This window comes from Onychostruthus taczanowskii, unplaced genomic scaffold (genome assembly GCF_017590055.1).
Source record: "Onychostruthus taczanowskii isolate IOZ18803 unplaced genomic scaffold, ASM1759005v1 scaffold30, whole genome shotgun sequence".
Taxonomy (NCBI): domain Eukaryota; kingdom Metazoa; phylum Chordata; class Aves; order Passeriformes; family Passeridae; genus Onychostruthus; species Onychostruthus taczanowskii.
Window position 1 is genome coordinate 1,001,636 of NW_024500350.1, and position 23,367 is coordinate 1,025,002.

Sequence of the window (23,367 nt, forward strand, 5' to 3'; positions counted from 1 at the left end):
AGAAATTCTTTCCAGATTTACAGCTCATGCTAGTTAAGCAATTCCTCCAAAACCTTTTTGCCCTTTGAGGTACTGTTTCAGGGCCTGAGTCTGGAGCTGTCTTGTTTCTCCTTAGGTCATCCTTGGTGAGGAGCAAGCTCTCCACACAGCTTTCCTTGTTTTACTTACTGCTTTATCAACTCATCATCCTTTTGTTGGCTTTTCTAAAGCTTCAGTAAGTTCTGCAAGGTTCCTCTTCATCATGTTGTAGTTTGGGGTGGTGTCTCCTTGTTGCCACTCTCAGCTCACCTGAATTGAGACACCATCATTTTTCTCTAAACAGCTAAAGCCAGCACTTAATATTTTTTTAACTTTATACATTTGAGGAGGGAAAATTTCCAATCCTGACATTTGCTTCTGGACCCAGTGAACTCCCTGTTCTCTCTGCATCAGGAGTGGTCTGGCAATTCAGCATCACCTTTGAGTGTTTGCTTTCTCTGCTTGCTGCAGGTGCTCTTTATTCCTTGTCACACCAAGTCAATCTTCAGCACTCGGTGCTTTGTTAATTTATTATTTCTCAGGATGTTATCTTGACCTGTAGTACCATAAAAGGACAAGGGAGAATATCCAGTGGCCTTGAGGGAATAAAGATGCAGCCCTGATACGTGATCTCAACCACATTATGTCACACTTGGTGGCAGGCGTGCTGTGCTTAGGTGTCAGGTTTGTATGAAGATGTTACCTGGTGCCTTCTGGAGCCATCAGATTTGTAAGAAAAACATGTCATATTTTCCTGGAAAAATCCTTAAAATACCAGAAATAAGCCTAGAGAATGTATCTTTTTTCCCAAGTATAGAGTTTGACTTGGGACTCTCAAATTCTCACCTTGCAAATGAAGTGTCCTTTCCTCTTACCCTCATAGTCAGTGATCAGCTCCTTTTCTCTACTGCTGCAAAATCCAGGTCTACAAGCCTTGATGCTTCTTGGCTGCAATCCTGTTCTTCCAAAAATCTTCTGACTAGACCTGTTCCTTGTTTCTGATTTGAACATAGTGTTTGTTGGGTTTTTTTTCGGCCTCATCCTTCACATTCTGAGCCCAGTAATCTCTGGGGATTGTGATTGGTTTTCATCTTTGGGACAATAAGCAGAATATTGTGTTAATATGGAGAAACTTTTTCAGATGTCACAATTAGATAATGATCACTAGGATTTTAAAGTTTTCTTTTAAATTCTACTTTGCTCTATCTCTGCCACCTGTGATCCAGTGACTGAAACCATGTTCATCACCCTTGTATGATGAGCACTTCTTTGAGTATTGCATTTCCTCCAGGTTTCTTTTGCCTAATTCCTGTTTGATTTGAAGATAACTTTATTTTAGATGAGATTTTATTACTTTAACTTCCTCTTTTAAGAAAGGATTTTTTTTCAATCTTTTTTTAAAGAATTCAATGTGTATTTTCTGACAGCTACTTCTGTAACTGACTTTACACAAAGACCTCTGGCAGATTCATCAGCCTCTCATCTGCCTGTTGAGACATTTTGTTTCATGAAGTGGCAGTTGTTGGCAGGTGACTGCCAAGTGTCCAGGCATCCTCTGCTAAATTGTCCATATCTCATAGGACTAAAAACCTTTGAGTAATTCCACTTGCATTCTGTCACATTTGATGTGTGAGACTGTTGTGAGGGACTTCCCAAAATTCTAAAAAACACCAGTGTGGTACTTTGTGTTAGATAACTGAAACACTGGTAGCAGTATGATTTTATGGGTGTGTCAAATCCCTTCAAAAAAGTTAAAAGCAGTGCTGGATTGAGCATTAATGTGATGATTCAATTTTTAATTGAGTAGCCTGAGGAAGAAGTGTAACATAAATTTGTAAGAAAATCACTGAAGAGGACAGGTTAGGTAGAAAAGATTGTTCTTCAGGAAACAATTATTACATAAAGGATCCTGAGAAATAATGGGTCAGAAACCACTGTGAGCAGTAAAATTGTCCTCTAGTCTGGCTTGAAAATGCTAAAGGGTGCTTTAATTTGACCAACTAAAATACTTGATGTTAAATGAATTGATTTTAGTTCAGTTATAAAGCACAGATTCGTGCAGCACAGTGCAACAAGTTCAAATTAAATAAAATAGAACCAGGTCAATTTGAATAAAATGTTATAAACTCACACAAAGCCATTTGCTGCAATTCAGCCAAGGAACACACTTGTGAAGGAGTCTGGAAATGAAATTCCTGAGTCTCCAGTGTGGCTTGTCCTTCACCATCCTTGGCACTGCCTATTTCCAAATTGAGAAAAAATAATGTCAGTAAGGCAAGACTTGAATAAATTTGGGGGGTAGGGAGGGTTTTTCATGGTCAGTAGGTCTGTTCACATAGGGAACAATGGCATCGGAAGGGGAGAGCGAGCACCAAGCTTGAAATTATTTTCACTTTGAAGGGGGAAGGGTAGAATTGTAAACATGTGTCTGTGATCTAAAGTGAAATCCTTGAACCTGTTACTGTCATGCAAGCTGCAGTTGTTTGTGGAGTGTGACTGATGTCCAGTAGAATGTAAAATATCTCAAGCTGAAAGGCCTTGGGGATATCATTAGAAAATGTCAGTGTCCCCCTCAGGATAGTCAGATAGGATGTCAAGTGTCACTTTGCCTGGTAGTAAAGAAACTTTTCCTTTGCATCAAAGGAGAACTGTAGAAAATGCATTTTTCAGGATTAACGTAAAACATATAATTCACTGAGCATGCTTGCTGCATTAGGTCATCTGTTTGGGTGTGTGGTAAGCAGACTGGGCTTCTTTTTCAACAAAAAGGGTTCACCAGTATCTCACAGTCTTCTGGAGCATTGAATTTATTGGTTGAAATAAAGCTCCTCACCTCTTTAAAAAGCCTTTCCTTACAATGATCATACTGCCTGAAAAACACCAACCCAGCACATTGCAAATTAAAGCTTTTTCTCTCTGCCTGCTTTTTTGGAGCCCTACTTTGTACACAGTGTTATTTGATCATGCTTACCCCAGGCTTCCCAGACATCAAAGCACAGTTTGAGCTAGAACTCAGTGCCCTACTGAAACACGAGCAGAGATCTACCTGTTTGATTGGGGGTTCTCTAATTTATTTTATTTTCTGCCTTGCTGTTTGCCCCCCGTGGGGGCTGCCTCCTGTGCATCATATCCCCGCTCAGCTTGGTTCCTCACAGCCCAGTTAGCAGAGAGGGCTCCTCCTGCCTTGCTAAAATCTGCCTCCTCCTGGGGATGTTCAGGAAGGCTGCCCAGCTGATATTGTCATTACTGGGTTTGATGGTTTGTGTTCACTGGCTGCCTTGCAGTGTGATGTTTCAGAGTGGGGTATTAATAACTCAGCGCTATGTGAATATTAAAAGAGGCTCATGTGTCTCACTTAGGAAAGGGGATTCATGCAAAAATGTGTTTTTAAGAGCAGAGCTATGATGTGGAACCAAATCCAGACTGGTGTGAAACAAGCTGATGTGGCCTTTCCCAAGTTTTGGGTTTGTTAAAGTGCTGGGTTATGTCTGGAGTTTTCCAGACAGACAGAGGGCTTCCCTGAAATCTGCTGGGCCTCTCCCCTTCCACCTTTTAGTCTGGTGGAGAAGAAAGGAGAAAACCTAAGTGGGGAGGAGGCAATGGCCACATGATAGCTCTGCAATCAGCTACTAAAATCCTTCCTTTCCTCTGGAAAGCTGGGTGAGGGTGATTGTGCATTTGGGGAATTAAGTACAACAAAGTTACCAAAGCCAGTACCTTAATCCTGTTTCTCTTTTTCTTCTCCCTTCACTCCATGCTTTCCATTTCCTGTTACTCATCTCTTTTTTTATCTATCTCTTTTTACTCATCCACACCCTTCTCTGTCTCCATGGGACTCTGGTTTGTGCTGTGGGCTCCTGGCACCGCACACAGCTCACCCTTTCTTTCTCCAATCAGGATGGCGGCCTAGTGGAAGAGCCCACTACTTCACCATTTTTGCCTTCACCAAGCCTGAAGCTCCCCCTTTCAAACAGTGCACTCCCTAATCAGACCCTGGGCGGGATTGCCTCAGGGCTGGGCATGCAAAACTTGAATTCTTCTAGACAGGTAAGGCTGTTGGGGGAGATGCTGAGGGGAATTTGGCTCTCTTGGAGTAGCTGCTAGTGCCTGTCAGCCTCTTCCCCAGGAGAAATGGGTTTAAACTGGAGGTGCAACAGCTTTGTTCATGTGAAATATCAGAGGAGGAGCTGCCTGCTGTGTAAATGTTTCACCTTACAGGACATAAAACACTGTGTAGTTGTAATTAGCCTGCAGATGACACATATCCATCCAGAAGAGACTGTAGTGTTTTGGATTTACACCCCTGAACCCTGTTTGGCTCTGCCTTCATTGATGGAAAATGCCTCTTTTTTTTTTTTGAGGCATTACTAATTGTCCCAGACTTGTAAGGCAGTGAGATAGCTCTAATTCATCTTTCCTGGCTGGTATAAATATTCTGTGATGTGATGGGGGCTTTTTTATTCCTGCACCAAGTGTCAAGGCATCTCATGGTTTTAACAGGTGATAAGAAAGAAACTGTGCTTCCAGCACCTGGGTCAGGTAGGGCATTGAGTTCAGGAGTGTTTTGGCCCCTGTGTAGAACATAATTGTCCCAGACTTGTAAGGCAGTGAGATAGCTCTAATTCATCTTTCCTGGCTGGTATAAATATTCTGTGATGTGATGGGGGCTTTTTTATTCCTGCACCAAGTGTCAAGGCATCTCATGGTTTTAACAGGTGATAAGAAAGAAACTGTGCTTCCAGCACCTGAGTCAGGTAGGGCATTGAGTTCAGGGCTGAGAGGGAAAGAAAAGGAGAGGAGATGAAGGGGGTGATAACTGATAACCCCCATGAGAGTGAGAAGCCATTAAGTACTGTTGATTATGACAAGTCTATTTTTGCCATCAAACTGAAGTCCCAGCACAGATATGAAATAACAACACAGAATAACTTCATCATTCTGTTGTGGCTCTTTATTATGTATATTCTTTTAGTCAGTTTTCTTAAGGCAATACTTGTCCAGCACTTACAGCCCATTAAGCACATCTTTCCAAAGCAGTCTCTACTAATAGATGTCCATTATCAGTAGCTTTGTAAAATGACTAAGTAAAAAAACTGCTTAGCCAGCTGGAGGATGGGGTTACTGTAAGTTTAATGCCTCATTTCTCATGTCCCTTGCTATACAAATACAAACATTTTTGGCAAGTACTTTTGATTGTTCATCTTGTGACCCTCTAGAGTCCTGCATCCTTATAATAGCCGTCTTCAACTTCAGCTGCCTTTTGTTCAGTCAGGTGTACAAAGTTTTGGGGGTTTGGGATGTTGGGTACACGGCGATCTTTGCCTTGCCCAATTCTGAACTTTGTATGTGCTGGTCTCTTGATTCGTGCCTGTCAGAATCACTAAGAGTAAAGCCTGCAGAGACAAGTAGCACCCAGGTTCTGTGCTGGGTGGTGTCACTGAGTGCCTGTGTCACTGTTGTCCTGCTGCAGATACCGAGTGGCAATCTGGGTATGTTTGGCAATAGCGGAGCAGCACAAGCCAGGACCATGCAACAGCCGCAGCAACCGCCAGTGCAACCTCTTAATTCATCCCAGCCTAGTCTTCGTGCTCAAGTGCCTCAGTTTCTATCCCCTCAGGTCAGACAACACCTCACTCTTTCTTTCCCTTTCCCTGGAACTCCTCCCATGTGCTCTGTCGTGCTCCTGAGGCGTTGCAGCCGCTGCTGCCCGGCTGTGTCTGTGTTATTTGTTTGTTTCCTAGGCAGGAAGATGTGGCATGGCTGAGGTGTTCCCACATGCATGTCATATAATTACCTCTAAGAGCACGTTCTCGTGCTCCTTTTTGCACAGTGATGTTTCTGAGGCGTTTGTGCTCATCTCATTTTTTATAAATGAACACTTGAGTACGGTTATTATGATTGTTGTCGAGCCTCTTGCTAATTTTTTTGATGGTTCATGGTGATAATAACATTTTCCAGCTGATGTGACTCTTATTGATGGCTCACGCAGTTGCCACTGTTAAAAGTAAATGTACAATGTTTAACACTCTTCTCTCCTTTAGGTTCAAGCACAGCTTTTGCAGTTTGCAGCAAAAAACATTGGTCTCAGCCCTGCACAGTTAACCTCGCCAATTAATAATCCTCAGCATATGACGATGTTGAACCAGCTCTATCAGCTGCAGCTGGTAAGTTAAAAGACATGGCAGATAAGCTCTAAATCAGAATTGAAAGCATGAAGATAAAATAGGAGAATGACTAAATTTTTAAATGACATGACAGATCTTCAAAACAATCAGCTGCTGATTTCTTTGGTGAAGTTTCTTTTTAAAGAAACACAGTAATTTTTTTTTTTTTTTTTTGCCTCGGGCTTTATAAATAGTCATTTGTGGAATAATTATCCTTTACAGCTGATCAGTGGAACTAAAAATCAGCTGTCTTCCTAGTGGTGTGAATAACACAGTGTGTTCTCAAACAGCACTGGCCTGGGTGTTACATGGCAGTGGAAAGATTAAACTGGACACATGTGTCACAACAGAATGAGACAAATCTTGGCAGTGCTGGTCACCTGAGTTACCTACAGGACTTCTTCACTTGCCTCACTGAAAAATAAAGTGTAGGATGAATTTCCTTTAATTAATGGAGTGTATATTAAACACATCATGTGATGAGAACACTTATGCTGTGTTTGAAAATGTGTTTGAAAAACATCTCTGTTTTTAATGCATATGAAAATACTTAACTGGATACTGTGAACTCAGTATTGGCCAGGGTTAAACATAAAATTACAGATGATAGATTAGTTCAGTTGCTGATCTCAGTGTCTAGTCAAACCCTTTTATTCAGTGTTTGATACTGTTACTAATTTCTGATTATTTTCTCTAGTTTTGAGGTGCACAACATTATTCTCATAATAATTGAACAGTACCCAGCTACTTGAAAAATACCTGTACAGGATTCCTATGGATTTTGAATTCATGAAACTGTTGATGAATTCATCAAAGTGTTTCAGAGAAACTTACTTTGCAAAAGAATTTGCTGCCAAGCCAGCTACTTGAAAATTGTGGATTTTTTCAGGAATAAAGCAGCACAAGTGATTTAACAAGAAAGTGTTGGCAGAACTCAAAATGACCAAACCAAAAACAACAATCAGTATTTATACTGTTTGTATAATATCATAAACTTTTATTTTAATTTTTGCTTTGCGTTACAGTTATTTCAGAAAAAAAAAATAGCTTCCTGTCTTTAATGACCACTTTTTGCTATGGACTTATTAGTTGTTTTTGTTTTAAAAATGAACACGGGACTTAAATAAACGCATTATAAAATGCATTTGCAACAGGATTATTGCTGTTGCTGCATGGAGTGCTTTCAGAGCACTGCAGAGCTGGCCTTGTCTGTGCTGTGGCACACAGAGCAGCTGGAGGGAGCGTGCTGAGCTTGCTGAGTGTGCTGTGTCTGACTGTCCCTGTCCCCACAGGCGTACCAACGTTTACAAATCCAGCAGCAGATGTTACAGGCTCAGCGTAACGTTTCCGGACCCATGAGACAACAGGAGCAGCAAGTAGGTGTCCCTGCCAGCTCAATCTCTGCTTTAGGGGTTGGTTTCAGTAGTTTGGAGAGGCTCAGTGACATTACAGCAAAGCAGCTAAAGCATCCTTAAATCAGGGATGCAGTGCTGGGCTGGGAAGGTACTGAGTAAAAATAAAATAAAAAGTAAAGCTGATCCACAACCTTGCTGGAGGAAAGCTCTTCAGCCCTTTACACAGGCAGTTTGTGTTTGTAAGGGGATGCAGTGTGTTGTTTCTCTGTAGAGAAATGCAGTGTTCCTGTGCATTGCCCACTGACAGGTGTTTGTTGGCTCTCCCTGCAGGTTGCACGTACAATCAATAACATGCAGCAGCAGATCCAGCAGCACCAGCGCCAGCTGGCCCAGGCCCTGCTCATGAAGCAGCAGCCTCCCCCTCCACATCTATCTTTGCACCCCTCTGCAGGCAAATCAGCCATGGATAGCTTTTCACCCCATCCCCAGGCTCCCGGCCTTCCTGACCTGCAGACCAAAGAGCAACAGTCTTCACCGAACACCTTTGCTCCTTACCCTCTTGGTGAGTGTCCTCCTGCAGCAGCTCCACACAGGGAGGCCATCTCCTCTATTCACACCTCCAGATCTGGCTCCACACTGATGATTTGTTGATGTAACAAATGCATCAAATGCATTTGTTGACGTAACAAATACATACATGCATACATACATACATATATATATACATATATACACACACACACACACACACACATATATATATATATGTAGACAGACATATATATATATGTATATCTATCTATCTAGGTAGATAGATATAGATAGATATCTATATAGATATACATATAATATGTATAGATGTATTGGTAGATAGATATAGATACATAGATATTGATATAGAGAGCTAAAGATAGATAGATAGATAGATAGATAGATAGATAGATAGATATAAATATATCTAGATACAGGTATATCCAAAGAGGAAGATAAATATATATATATATATAATATAGAAAATATATTAAACTATATAAATTATATATATATTTGTTTATTAAATAAACAATATTTATTTAATAAACAATATTGTTTATTAAATAAACAATATTTAATATTAAATACTCTGCTCTGTAGTCTAAAGAGAAGATGTAAGAGACATGCAAGAATCTTCAAAAACATAAAGGAGATCTAGGAAGACATTTTCTTGCATTTCCTAATGCAAGAGGTAATAAACTTTAGTTGCATAAAAGAAGATCTAGTTAGACATTAAGAATCACTTGAGCAGAGTAGAGTACTGGAATAAATTTTCTAGGAAGTTCCTGAAATCTTCACCAGCATTTTGTGGTAGGTTAGGCAGAGATCTGTCAGATATGATTGAAGTCAAAATAATTGATTGGGCCTGAATACAGAGGGAACAGAGCAACCTTTCAGACCTGTTTGCTATGTGATTGTTTGATGTGTGCTACAGACTTCCTTTCTGACATAAAGGAATTAATTTAATCTCTTTGTGACTCTCTTTATGCTGAATACAATAGTATTGCCAAGCTTTATCTGCCATGCAGCAGTTAAGAAGGTAATTCTGACTGCTGTGGTGAGCTGTTGTGGCTGGCAGCATCAGAAGGCAAAAAAAATTTGTGAATTAAAGGCCTAAGTCTGAGAGGTTCTTATGATATCTCAGCTTTCTGTGATCTGCTAAGGATTATATATCAAGAAATACCCAGATTCATGTCACAGAAGCATTTCAAAATTATTCCCGTAATAACAGTCTGAGTGATTCTGTTCTGTGTATACAAAATAGAAACCAGTTACTGCAGAACCTGCTATGAAAAACAGCAGCTGTTTGTCTGACCTTTAATTGGTTCCTTTTTGGGGAATTTTTAGCAAAACAAAGTGGCAGACATTGGTGGGGGGTGCTGGGGAGACATTAGGAAGATTTTGGCTTAGCCATGGAATAGTGCAAACTGGTTTAAATGCAACATTCCAGTGCATTCTTCCAAGACAAGTGAAAAGACTGCAATACAAACACTGCCAGCTTTAAAATATTATCCCTACATCTTGTTTCCCCCCACCCTTTTTAGCAAGGTTTTATCTTTTTCTGAATTCATGGGAGTTCTGTTGGTGTTCCATAAAAGCAAAAATTCTTGAAAATGTGAATTGAAAATGCCACACATGCATACAGATACCTGAAAGTCAATGCTGAGTAATTCCTGTGGCTGGAAAAGCAAAAATTCTTGAAAATGTGAATTGAAAATGCCACACATGCATACAGATACCTGAAAATCAATGTTGGCTTTCAAACCCAGCTTTTCAATCCCTCATTGTATGATGGATATCTAAGGATCTCTTTCCCCCCCAGCTGGACTGAACCCGAACATGAATGTAAATAACATGGACATTACTGGTGGTTTGTCAGTGAAGGACACTTCTCAGTCCCAGTCTCGCCTTCCTCAGTGGACACACCCCAACTCAATGGATAATCTGTCTAGTGCTGCTTCTTCTCTTGACCAGAACTCCAGCAAGCACGGTAATGTCCCCTGGCACCCCCTGCCAGCCTGGCTTTTGGTGATTCCAGCCACAGTGCAATTGGAATTATTTATACTGTGTTCCTTTTTTTGTGTAAGTGCTCACAAATGGTTGGTGCTGAGCACCTCTGAGCCCGTGAGATTTTATAGATGATTTCTGCAATGAAGGGCTTGCAGCTGTCACTCCCTGCATGCAGTGTAGGAATGTATTTTTCATGTGTTGGGTTTTTTTGCTGAGAACAGGGAGTTCAAGTAAAATAAGCCTTTAGTGTTGGCAAAACAAGTCCCACAATCTTCCCCTTCTTCCAGACCTGCATACCTTCAATCAAAAAAAACCTTTACATTGGCTTTCTCCCACAATTTTTCCAGTATCATCAACCTTTCCCTGTACAAAAGTATATGATGGGTTACATAGTTACTCAGCCTAGAGTTAGGGGCAAAAACTTCTTCCTTTTCTAAAGTGACCTTTATCCTTAATGCCTCCAGTATCCTGAGCCAGTTATTCCTTTATTTCCTGTCTCAAATTTACTCTGTTAGAACATGGGGCTCTGTTAACTTTATTATATCCTGGATTTTATTCTGAGCAGCATGAATTACTTCTTTTACATCAGTTTTTTATTCTGCAAGTAGCTGTACTGCCGAAGCCAAATTGTTGTTTGATAGTTTGTAGGAACATGAGAACAGCCATTTCAAAGCATCCATCCTGTCAGCACTGAATGCCTGGGGAAGGATGAGATGAGGGATATTCCTTGGTATGCTGCCTCAGCAAGTTCCTATTTACCAACAGTGTGATGATTTGAATTACTTAGTCTCTTTTTGGCAGGAATTTAATGCAGAGTTCTTTAACTTGAATGTCTAGATTGTACCAGCAATGTGTCTCTCAGCTGTAGCCCCTGCTAAGGCCTCAGATGCCATTAAGCTTGGCTTACTGTGTTTGCACTGTAGTTTTCTTTTTACCTTTGTAATACAGAAAGAAAGGGGAAAAAAAAGCAAATAATTCCAAAAGAAATCCTGCTGAAATTCCAACCCCCCAACCCCCTGTGACTCCTTGCAGGTGCTATCCCTGGAGGTTTGAGCATTGGTCCTCCGGGAAAGTCCTCCCTCGATGACTCCTACGGCCGCTATGATCTGATGCAGAACAGTGAGTCTCCTGCCAGCCCACCTGTAGCTGTTCCTCACAGCTGGTCACGTGCCAAATCCGATAGTGATAAGATTTCCAATGGCTCCAGCATCAACTGGCCACCAGGTAACTCAATCCAAAGCCTGTCACTCTGATTTTTAAAGTTTTTCTAAGCCTTCTGATGTTTACATTCTTGTAACGAACTTTCTCAACACACTTTCTGTAAATAACTTATTGTTTTACGTTCTTTTATGGAGGAAGAGAAATTTGACAGACTGTTGGTTTGTCCAGTGTCATTGGAGAGGTGGCACTGTCGCCCTCCAATCCAGTGTCACTTCTGGAAATCTATAAATGTTGGAGTCAGAAATGAAAAGTGCCCTTTTTGCCCTGGGAGATGTGTGTCCACATCATGTTATTTCATGCCCTGTAGTGACACAAAGCCTTGCTGTTGGGCTGGTGTCCCTCAAACACATTCTTGAGTGTGTTTGAGGGACACACTTTCTTGAGTCCTCCTGATGCTCAGGAGCTGTGGAGAATCACGACTTCACACACTTCCCTTTTTATTGTGTTGGAAACAGAGTTTCACCCAGGAGTGCCATGGAAAGGACTGCAGAATATTGATCCTGAAAATGACCCTGATGTTACTCCTGGCAGTGTTCCAACTGGGCCTACCATAAACACCACGATACAGGATGTGAATCGCTATCTGCTCAAGAGTGGAGGTAAGCACACAAACTGCTTCCACCTCTCTGCATAATTTCTTTTCCCTTCCAAAAAAGGGTTGGCCTCATTTGTTACAGATATAACATATTTTTTGCATGTGCTCCTAATGTAATAATGCTTCTGCTCAGAACTGTCACTGAATATCCAGAAATAATTGTTTTAAAAGAAGGGATTAAGAAATTTCTTGTTTTCCATGGGAACGTAAATACTTTTATATTGGAAAAGGCTGTGAGACGTAATTTAAACTTCTGTGGTCACTGGAAGTTTTTCTGACCTGTGTCACAAGGTTTTGAACAATATTTTGCTCTCCACACTGCCCACCCTCCTCCATACTTTGTGAAATTCTCAGAAGACTCAATACAAAGTTCCACAGTTGTTGCTGAGACAGCAGGCTTCTGCTACACTAATTAACTGTAGCTTTGTGAGAAGATCAATAAGCAAAATAAATTAGAACTGGTTTATCTCCAAAACCATAAAAGAAAAAAAATTGGGAATTGACTAGTAAACTAGTATTTCCCAGTGCTATTTCCATTCCTTTTGTCTTGGCAGTGCTTACTTCAGAATAAAAAGGGAATTCTATAAAACAAGAAAGCATTGGGACTGTGCTACTTATTAGCTACATGTGCTGGAAGTTGATCAAGGGAAAGGTGGCTTGGTTAATTGTGATCTGAGTGCCAAAATAGCAAAGTTATCTGCACTCTGTCAGAGCACTGCAGTTAGCACAGGAATAATATAACCAGGCTGTTCAGAAGGACCTGTCAGGAGTAAAAATGTGGGGTTTGTTTTAACAGTTACATCTGTGATACCAGCACAGATTGTGACCCTCTTGAAGTGGGGGTCCAGCTCTGGGGTTGTTACCTCAGGTAAGGGATGTGAAACGTGAGGGAAAGGAATGCAGAGTGTTGATTGCCTGCAGTGATTTTGGTTGTGTCTTAGCAAGAAGCAGCCTTTCTTTCAGCTGAAACATGAAGTATTTGGGTAATGAGTAAGGTTGAATTAACTTGAATGACTCCAAAGTGCTTCCAAGGGGATGGGCAGGTTTGAAGTTATAAAAAGAAAAGCTGTAATGTGTTTAATTCAGTGACACTTCAAATAGAGTGCACCCAAGAAATACTCCTCAGGCCAGAAGCCTAAACCTACAGAGCTCTACCTGTAAAACCAGATGATATCCACTACAGGTCTTGCTGCTGTAGAGAAGGAGCATGAGCTCTGTTGGTGCATAAAATGCTTGGGGAATGAAGAAATAACTCCTCTCCTTAGAAAGGTCAGCAGAGATGGTCTTAGCAGAAGTAAACAGGCCCTCAAGAGGTCAGACCTTCTGAAAAGCAGTGCCTGTGGGGGTCTGTGTGTGCTTCTTTTCCTCATTAGCTTTTTAGCTTGGTAATAATAGAATTTTAATAAAAACTGTAGTTGCAGAATCTGTGTCTCTGTGCTTGTATAACTGCGGCCTGAAGCACAGAGCTTGTGCTGACAGACAGAGCTGCTCCCCAGGTAAAGGGTCATGCTGTGGGGTGTGCTGTCCTTGCCCTGTGCACTTAAAAGCAGGTCAAACTTAAGCTTTTGGGTCCATTTTTGCTTTGCCCTGTTTGCTAATGAAGCTTTGGAGGGTCAGCTTCTGTGAGCTAAGACTTGTAGCCACGAGGAATCAGGACCATTTTCAGCTCTGTGGGCCTTTGAATCTGCTATAATTCCATAGTTCCTGCCTGGGGAATAGATTATTTCCAGACAGGGCCTGATAGAGTTCTGTTGCATTAAACTGATGTCTGTGTCAGTGTCCCTTGGAGCACAGGGAGTCTGGTTAAGGTGAAGTTTGGTTGGTTGCTGTTCCAGTTGAAAACAAAGCCTGTGTTTTTATTGAGCTGTGAGGGATGAGATTGTGTTTTTGCTTTCTCCCTTCTACCCCAACACAGTGCTCTTTGCTACACAGCTCACCTATTTTTATTAGTCAGTTAAAGATGTTTCAGTATCACAGCCCATCTCTGTGTGTCAGGAATGATAAGTCACCCAGGATACACACTGATTTTGTTGGTGGCTAGAGAGAAGACTTCCAGCTCTCCTGATCTTTGCAATGAAGATTTTTGATTTTATGCTCAGTTTCTTTCATTTGCTGCCAGTAAGGAGATTGTATGTGTGCTTAGATAGATGCTCAGATTGTAAATGATTTACTGAGGTGGTTTTGTGCTATTTCATTTATATTATCAGTTTGAGAAGAAATTGCTGAAATATATCTTTGCTTTTACTGAAAGTCTGCAAAAATTTAAAGATACTTGTGGGCATTAGGATGTAGGGGAAGTGTTTACCTTGAGTAATTTAGGACAGATCACCCGTGGTAAGAGGTTAGTTAATCATACACATCTCTGCTCATCTACAGTTGCCATTGCCTAAGTCAGCTGGCAGAGGACATTTATAAATGAAGCCTGTTCCTGTGAGACTAAACACTTTAACACTGACTTTCTGAGTCATGTATCTTAAAGGAAATGCAGAATTTACCTTCTGCACTAGAATTGTTCCTGTGCCAGCTTTCTTCTCTTTCCCCCTAAAGACTTCTGCCTCACTTTATCACGCTTCCAGCAAAATTTCATTCCTAGACTTCAGAGACCAGGCTAATAAAGGAGAATGCCTTGCATGGTTTGTATTTGCACATAACAGATTTGCTTATGTCACACCAAACATCATTATGCCCATCTTTCTTAGTTGCTTCTCTGCTGGTTCTGCAGGGTCATCCCCAACATCATCTCAGAATGCCACGCTGCCTTCATCGAGTGCCTGGCCGCTTAGTGCCTCCGGCTACAGTAGCTCTTTCAGCAGCATTGCATCTGCACCTAGCATTGCAGGTACGGCCTTTCTGCTTCCACAGCTTCTGCATTCCCAGGAAAAGGCCCTAGGGAGTGCTCTGCCAGTGCTTGCAGGAGTGCTGCCCCAGGCCAGAAGTGTGTTTGGAGCCCCATGCTAGGTGGGAGCTCTCCTGGCAGCTCTGCGGTGGGGAGTGGTGGATGGTGAGCCTGGGATTGTGCTGAGGAAAAATGGATTTATTCCACTTGGTGTCACTCTGGCATCGAGATCTTTGCGGGGAGGAACGCTGCCCAGGGCCTCAGCAGGAATAGACCCTTCCAGGAAGAGCTGATGTGAAATTTGTGTGAAAGTACTCACTGTTAAAAGTGAAACACCTTCAGCTCAGAAAAGCTTCAGTAGTGCCTCCAAGGGGTGCTTTTTGCATGGCTCTGGGGGGTTGGGTTTGGGGCTCTTCAGTGTCTTTTAATAGTCAAGCCAAAGCCTGATGCTCCCCTATATGGCTGAGCTAAATAATTACCCCATTTTCTTTACTGAGCTCTAAATTGTGGAGCTTCTTTTTGCAAAACATAGAAATTTTGCACGCAAACTGGCTATCCAAATATGCAGTTTGTGCCATTTTAAAATTGTCTTGGGCTATATAGATGGATTGGAAAAGAAAATGCTGATCCACTGAAACCCACCCCACTTCTCTGAGGGTGCAGCCTCTGGGTCAGGCTGCAGAATGCAAAACAAAAAGGACTTATTTGGGATGTTTTCCTCCAGTGAAAGGAAAAGAAAGGAGTGGCTTGCTTTTCTTTATTTGCCATGCATTTCTGGGGTTTTTTTTGCTGCCTTTTTTGTTGTTGTTTTTGCAGTGTCATCTAATGTTTGTGTTACCCCTTGAGAAGCAGTGACATAGCAACAACTGGCCTGTGGTGCTGTGCCTGTCTTGGGTGCCCCATCACTGGCTGGGCTGCTCTGAGCTCTCAAACTCAAGACTTCCTCCTCTCCTCTCACCATTTTACACTCATTAATGTCCTCATTGTCATTGTCAAAATGTTGCTACAATTTGCCAGAAGATGGGAGAGTGGTTGCCCTTTCACTTAAATTGTTATGATTCAATATGAAATAATTGAGTTAAACGATTTAGATAAATGGAGGCAATTTGGGGAATGTGTGTGCATGTAACTGAGTCTGGGATTTTGCAACTGGTAAATTTGGCTTTGGGACTCATAAAATTACTCAGTGCCTGCCTGAAGTCTTAAAGCACTGAAACTTAAATCTGCCAGTTCTAGTTTTATAAAAATTCACAAGCTCTTTGCATCTTGGCCTTTATCAGATCAGATATTTTCTTATTGTCTGCAATAAGCATTAAAACAGTCACAGCATCATTTGCAGGGGGAGAAGATGCAGGACTTTGTCCCTTTCAGTCCATTCCAGCCCTCCATGTGCTGCCAGTGCTGGGAACAGCAGGGCTGTGACAGGGAAATTGGGCTCTGATTGCACAGCACATGTTGGTATCAGGTGGAAAGGCTAAAGGTGAATAAAGATTTGTTTTCTTATCCATTATTTAAATCAATCCAGTCTGCCCCTCTGAATGCTGTAATGTGTCTGCTGTTCTTGGGTTTGTGTTATTTTATAAAACTTTGAATTGGCAGTTACAGCAGCAGTAAGAGTTTGAAAACTGATCAGGGAAAGAACAAGCAACAGCAGAAAGTTATAAAGGCTGAAGGGTTGTGGTGTGGTCTGATCTTCTGAAGACTTAGTTTCTCTCAAAGATACTTGGAAAAAATAGTATAGGTTACTTCAAATATTCAGAAAAAAAGTTTTTGTTGGTCTTTGATCTTTAGAATTTTAATAATGCATCAGAAGAACATATGGATGTACTGAATTCTTTAAAATAGGTAAAATGCGTTGTGCAAGAAAAAGTGTTTAAGTCCTGTTAAACCTTTGAGAGAGACAGTCTTGAAGTGTTTCATTATAATTTTGATGAAATCAGATTTCAAATACCTACGTCCATTTTCTGGACTTCTTTCCATGTATCGTCTTTTACAAGAAAACAAAACAATAGATTTTCAAAAGGGAACTTGCATGTAGCAGGTAGTGTGAGGTTCAATAAACACAAAAGTACTGAAAATTGTGAACAGTGGTTTAAGCAGGTTCAAATATAGGAGTATTCCAATATATTTAATATGGGATGTATAGCACTGGATGCTGCAGAAAGATGTTCTTTTCCTCCTGAGAAGCTGGGAGCATGTAGCCCACAATGCCCATTAGTGAAGAACACCCAAATGTACTGGTTTTCTCTTGCAGGTAAACTGTCAGACATCAAGTCCACGTGGTCCTCTGGCCCAATCTCTCACACCCAAGCCTCTCTGTCCCACGAACTCTGGAAGGTACCCAGAAACACTACAGCTCCAACCAGACCTCCTCCAGGCTTAACCAACACCAAGCCATCCTCCACGTGGGGTGCCAGTCCCCTGGGCTGGACCAGCTCTTACTCCTCTGGTACTCACAGCTCTCTTTTCTGCCTTCTTTTCAGCATTGTTTGCCTCTCCTCTGCCTGTGAGGCTCCAGAAACCAGAGCTTTAACACAGCTGGAGTGTTCTGTGCTGGGGATGCATCTCCTGTCTCATTATTTCACTTTGAATAAGTTGTAAATCTTAAAGCATCTTTCAGCTGGTCATGGCAGTGATTTTAAATAGGAATTGCCCAATTTCTTTAACTCCCAACTAGGATTTTTTCCCCCCCGTTTCCTTGATTTCTAAAAATGTCTTTCAAACATGTGTCCTGTTCTGTGGTGTGATCTAAGACTTCAAGAGGAGCCCATGGAATTTAATATGGAACACATGGATGTGAAGCATTTAGGACCTGATGGCATTACAGGGCCCTCAGGGAATGGCTGAATTTTTTCATGCTGGCTCCTTCTTTTATATGCCTTTGTTTGCTTTAATACAAATAGGAGAAGCCATGGATCTGGCTAAATATATATATCTATATTTAGATACCTCTATCAATATAAACACAGATGTATATGCAGATATTACTTCTATTTTATAAAGCTGTTTTAATAATCTGCTTACACTAAGTTGAGAATTAAATGTTCTTCCCTCTTCCTGCCATTTATTTTGAATGTTCCTTCACCAAACCCCCACCTGGAAGAGCAGATAAAGCTGCTCCCAGGATTCTCTCTGGAGCACCCACAGGATGCACTGTGACTCTCAAATGCCACTCCTAAATATCAAGCTTGTACAGCTTCTTCCTGCAAAGCACCAAGCTGTAAAGCACCAGGCTGAGGTTGTTAAGGGCAGGGGTTTTTTTGTTATGTCCTTGTATCTTCAATCAGAACATTGTCAGTGCAGAAATACCTGTTTTGAATAAGTCATGCACATTAATCTGTCATTGGCAAGAGAGCAGAGTGCTGCAGTGCTATAAAAATCTTTATTAGCAGGCAGCAATCTGAGCTCGGACATCAGAACTGCTTTTAAAATGTGTCTTCCAGATTAATTCTAATGCATCCTGAGGATCCAGTTTGTGGCAGTGCCATACCTGCATCTGTTAGCTCCCTAATAGTTACTGTGGGAGTATGAAAAATGCCACAGATCTTAGAAATGTAACAAGAGCAGCTTTTCATTCTGCAACCTTTCCTTCCAAGGGAGGCAGTAAATCAAGATGTGAGGAAAATGCTGCAGGATTTGTTTTCAGCAGCACTGAGGCTTGTTAGTGTGTTGTGATTCCAGATAAATCTGCCTGTAAGGTGCTCTCCAGAGACTGTGCTCAAATGTTTTGTTGTGGAATTTGTGTTGCAGGTTCTGCATGGAGTACTGACAGCTCAGGGAGAACAAGCAGCTGGCTGGTTCTTCGGAACCTCACCCCCCAGGTAACTGCAATTGTACAAAACTGCCCAGGAAAAAACACTTGAATTTAAGAGATGATGAGAACAACACTTAGCAGCCCTGGCCATTTGATTCATTTGAAAGAAGAATAATTATTCTGCATTTATTACAAGTATCTGTCTTCTGCAGGGAATTTGTTAAGTGTTCAAAGTGCTGTCAAATCAAGTATGAACTTTCAAGCCTGTAATTAGTCATTCAGTGGGCACCATTTCAAGTTTGGAGGTGAATGATGTTGTAAAGCACAGACAGAGATGTAAAAATCTGATTTTCCTATGGGTTTTTTTGGGTCCTTCTCATATGTCTGTCACATCCTCTACTTGTCCTTCACGGTGTCATTCCAAAGGCAGAACATAAGTCACAAAGCCTTGGATGCAGACATCCAAATTAAGCTTTGGGAAAATTTAATTACATTTATGAAGTGTGTTTTCCCTTTAACTTATTTCTGGATTTCTGTGGACGTCTAATGATAAATATATAATTTGTATAACCTAAATTGAGAAAATTCATGCTCTGGACTGTAGGAAATTCTTAAAAACACAGGATATCTCCCTCAATGAAGAGAGCAATAAGTGTGTAATTAAGTACTTTCCTTTCACTTGTACTCACTCTTTAGCTTTTAAGCACTTGTTAATGAAGCATTTAAGATAAGATTACAATACCACAGGTAACCTGTTGGAACCCTGGATGCTAAGAATCTTAAATTTTCTGTACTAAAAGGCAGAAACCCACAAGAAAATTCTATATTTGACCTGAGGTCATAAAAAAAGCCTCCAAAATTAATTAATAGCACTGGGATTATGGGTGTGTAGTTTAATTAGAAGTGTGTAATATCACAGGACAAAAAACTTAAAAGTTTTAAAATATAGCAATATATAGAAAACAAAATAGAAGTTTTAGGATAATAACTAATCCTTCTTCTTCACCTTCTTCTCCATGGGTTTGGGTATTATTTTGTAATTAGACAGAAAAGTCCTCATTGTGGACTTCGAAGGATTAGTTATTGAGTTAAAAGTAAATATCATTTAAATATAATTTCTTAATCAGATAATTTAACCTTTAAAAACCTTATATAGAAAAATAATTAACCATTTCGTAACTTATCAATAAAATACCACAGAACTCACAACTTACAATATGGATAAAAAACAACAAACACCCAAGCCTAAACACAAAACACCCATCTCAGACCCTCCAACCCCAACCCTAAGAGAAACAAAAAGGAAGCAGCAGTAAGTGGTTTGCCCTTGCCCCTGGCAGATCGATGGCTCCACGCTGCGCACGCTGTGCCTGCAGCACGGCCCTCTCATCACATTCCACCTGAACCTGACCCAAGGCAACGCTGTGGTCCGATACAGCTCCAAGGAGGAGGCAGCCAAGGCCCAGAAGTCTCTGCACATGTACGTTCCTGCTTCCTCTTCCTTTTGTACAAAGCTGGTTCCAGCTCGGGGAAGATTTTTTTTAGGCGTGACCGATCGCTAGTTACTTCAGCTTCGTTTTTAATGTTACCTAATGAGAGAGGAAAAAGTTAACTGGGGATGGGTGCTGAATAAGAGGGTGTTAGAAAACTTCATTCGGCATAAATAAAATCCTCAGTTAGGACTTGTCACCTGTAAGGCCACAAAGAAATTGTAGGATGTGGTAAGGATTCCAAAGGAAGCTCAAGGAGAGCACAGGACAAGGTTTTAGCTTTGGAAAGAAACAGAGAGGGTAAAAAAAATGCTGAATAAGCAATATGTTCGTGGTGGTCACCTTTTTTTTAAAGGGGTTATGAGAGAAGTGTAAGACAACAAAATCTGCTTTTTAGGAGTTGTAAAATCATGGGACTAATTGGCATAAGGGCACAAGAGGTAAAATCAGTGCCATTAGGCAGGATGAAGAATACAGAGAGTGATGTTTCAGGAGAATTACTTGGGTATTTAGAGTTGGAAAGCAATTCCCTTTATCAACAGGTTACAGCATCAGCATAATGAAAGTACTGAGGCAGTGGGAGCATCATGTGGCTGGAGAGCTTCTGTCCTTATTCCTGAAGAGGATTGAGGCTCCAGGATGTGTCAGTTAGATGGGGTGGTCTCCACCTTTGTGGATTTGGGTGTTTGTGGGTGTAGAAAGGTGGATAGAAAATAGGACAGAGCAGGCTGGGTTGAAGAGACAGGAGTTGCTCAGAGTGGATGTGGTGGAAATTTTCACCTTAATTTCAGCTTGGGGGGAGGTGGATCCCTGTCACAGAATTGCTTGGGGTGGGAGGGATGTTAGAGCTCACCCAGTGCCACCCCTGCCATGGCAGGGACACCTTCCACTGTCCCAGGCTGCTCCAAGCCCCATCCAGCCTGGCCTTGGACCTTCTAGTGATCCAGGGGCAGCTTCTCTGGGCACCCTGTGCCAGGGCCTGCCCACCCTCACAGGGAAGAATATGTTCCTCATAGCCCATCCAACCCTGCTCTGTGTCAGGCTGAAGCCATTCCCCTCTGTCCATAGTCTGTGTTCCCTGGAGCTCCTTCAGGCACTGGAAGGCTGCAGTTAGGTCAGGCTGGCCTATCCCAGTTCCCTCAGCCTTTCCTGAGGTTGTTCCAAGCCCTGTCCAACCTGGCCTTGGACCTTCCAGTGATCATGGGGCAGCTTCTCTGGGCACCTGTGCCAGGGCCTGCCCACCCTCACAGGGAAGAATACTTTCCTCATAGCCCATCCAACCCTGCTCTGTGTCAGGCTGAAGCCATTCCCCTTTGTCCATAGTCTGTCCGTGTTCCCTGGAGCTCCTTCAGGCAGTCAGATCAGGCTGACCAATCCCAATTCCCTCAGCCATCCATCCGTTCCTGACAGAAAACACCCTTTACCCCCCACATCTCAGGTGTGTCCTGGGCAACACCACCATCCTGGCGGAGTTTGCTGGCGAGGAAGAAGTGAACCGTTTCCTGGCGCAGGGGCAGGCGCTGCCGCCCACCTCCAGCTGGCAGTCCAACACTGGATCCACGCCCGGCCGCCTGGGCTCCTCGGGCAGCTCCCACGGGCTGGTGCGCCCCGACGCCGGCCACTGGAACCCCCCGTGCCTGGGGGGCAAGGGCAGCAGCGACCTGCTTTGGGGAGGGGTGCCCCAGTACTCCAGCAGCCTTTGGGGACCCCCCAGCGCCGACGACGGCAGAGTCATCGGGAGCCCCACGCCCCTCAACACGCTCCTGCCGGGGGATCTGCTCAGCGGGGAGTCCATCTAGGAGACACGGTGGAAGTAACAATCATCAGCACTAAAGGATAACAGAGAATTTAAAAAAAAAAAAAAATTAAAAAAAAAAAAAGAATAAAATGGTAACCCTTTCCAGTCCCGGGCTTGATGAAGAATCCAGCTTTAACCCATGAGACTGGCAGCCCTCCTTTAGTACCTCTGTCCAATATTGAATCTGAAACTGCAGAAGTCCTTGTGAACTGTTCCTGAAACAGTATGGGCTCCTTTGGTCAGTGTCACATGCTAATGACAGGTTTTACTTTTTTCATGGCTTTTTTTTGTTTTTGTTTTATGTCGTCTTTTTATGTTTGTATGGTGATTTTTCAAAACCAAGTATAAAAGCTGCTTAGAATAGGTCTATCATGAAGGGCACTTTTCAGAATTTGGGCTGGAAAGGGTTATTTTATCAACTGGGGGGGGTGGGAAGGGGAAATGAAAGCCTATTTAAATGAGCCTGTGACTATTATGCACATTACAGAGGCGGACCCAGTAATCAGAAAGGGTGAAGTGTGATATTTTACCATTGGTACAGAAAAGTGACGATTCCGAGTGGCAACTCTGGACTGTACAGGTTGAGAGGGGGGGAGGGAGGGCAGGGTTGGGGTATCTCTGTGTCCACTACTCCCATGGATCTGCCTATGCACATTACCCTTGTTTCATTACTTTTTCATGTCATTTTTTTTAATCCCAAAAAATAGAAAAAGTTAAAAAAAAAGAATAAAAAAAATCAACAAAGAAAGAAAAAAAATACTTAAAAAAAAAAAAAGCAACAAACCATATCAACATGCAAATACTTGAATCCAGCAGGCCAATAACAAAATGTGAACACTTTCTGAGTTGAATTATTACACTTCCAGGTCAGCATCAGTACACAAAAAACAGGCTCTAAGAATTTTGTTTTTTAAAAGTTCAGACTCTATGTTTTTGTTGGGACAGATGTGAGTGTGTGTGTGTGTGTGTGCCTGTGTGTGCGTGTGCCCACGTGTGGTTTAACTCAACGTGTGAAGTTTTTTCCTTTGGTTCAGTATATGCTTTTTATTTGCTCATTGGTCAAATGTTTAATTGTTATTAGCTTCTAACTTTGCACTGAGTGTCCGCAGCCCTTCTTGTAGCTAATCCTGTAATGGTAAAAACACACAAAAAAAAAAAAAAAAAAAGGAAAAAGAAAAAAAAAAAAAGGAAAGAAACTGATAGAAGGGGCCGGCGACAATTCACGTGTAAATGTTTACTCAAGGACTCTTATTGCATTTTAAAATTACAGTGTGTATCTCTGGAGAATAATATGTATATCTACCTTTAGCGGCTTTTTATTGTGGACTAATGCAAGAAAATTATTACCGGAGTATTGCACCATTTTTCCATTCGGAATATAAAGTTTAAAAAAAAAAATACTCTTGTTGAACTGTGGCCATAGATAATTGTAAAGAGTTGATAGTTCCCTTGCAAGCAGGAACAGAAACAAGCACTTGGACATAAGTTTTGACTGCTTTTGGAGGAGCCAGGAGTTTTGGCTCCCACCTGTTTACAGACCTTTTTTTCTCCTTCAAACTTTAAAATAAAAAAAGGAATTTAAAAAAAAAAAA

At 41.7% G+C, this 23,367-nt stretch overlaps 1 protein-coding gene across 15 annotated transcripts in view; it reads left to right on the plus strand.

Annotated features, from left to right (window-relative positions):
- TNRC6C (trinucleotide repeat containing adaptor 6C) overlaps positions 1 to 23,367 on the plus strand; it is an 80,392-nt gene extending 57,025 nt beyond the window's left edge. For 9 of the 15 annotated variants that reach the window (XM_041409587.1, XM_041409585.1, XM_041409586.1 and 6 more), the window contains 13 exons: positions 3,892 to 4,065; positions 5,489 to 5,635; positions 6,060 to 6,182; positions 7,475 to 7,558; positions 7,868 to 8,099; positions 9,894 to 10,061; positions 11,114 to 11,305; positions 11,758 to 11,901; positions 14,620 to 14,736; positions 16,988 to 17,182; positions 18,484 to 18,554; positions 19,828 to 19,967; positions 21,416 to 23,367. In XM_041409587.1, the coding sequence (XP_041265521.1) occupies positions 3,892 to 4,065; positions 5,489 to 5,635; positions 6,060 to 6,182; positions 7,475 to 7,558; positions 7,868 to 8,099; positions 9,894 to 10,061; positions 11,114 to 11,305; positions 11,758 to 11,901; positions 14,620 to 14,736; positions 16,988 to 17,182; positions 18,484 to 18,554; positions 19,828 to 19,967; positions 21,416 to 21,776 (2,148 nt within the window). In that variant the 3' untranslated portion in view covers positions 21,777 to 23,367. The remainder of the gene's footprint in view (positions 1 to 3,891; positions 4,066 to 5,488; positions 5,636 to 6,059; positions 6,183 to 7,474; positions 7,559 to 7,867; positions 8,100 to 9,893; positions 10,062 to 11,113; positions 11,306 to 11,757; positions 11,902 to 14,619; positions 14,737 to 16,987; positions 17,183 to 18,483; positions 18,555 to 19,827; positions 19,968 to 21,415) is intronic. The other 6 variants (XM_041409575.1, XM_041409579.1, XM_041409578.1 and 3 more) reach the window with 4 other exon arrangements.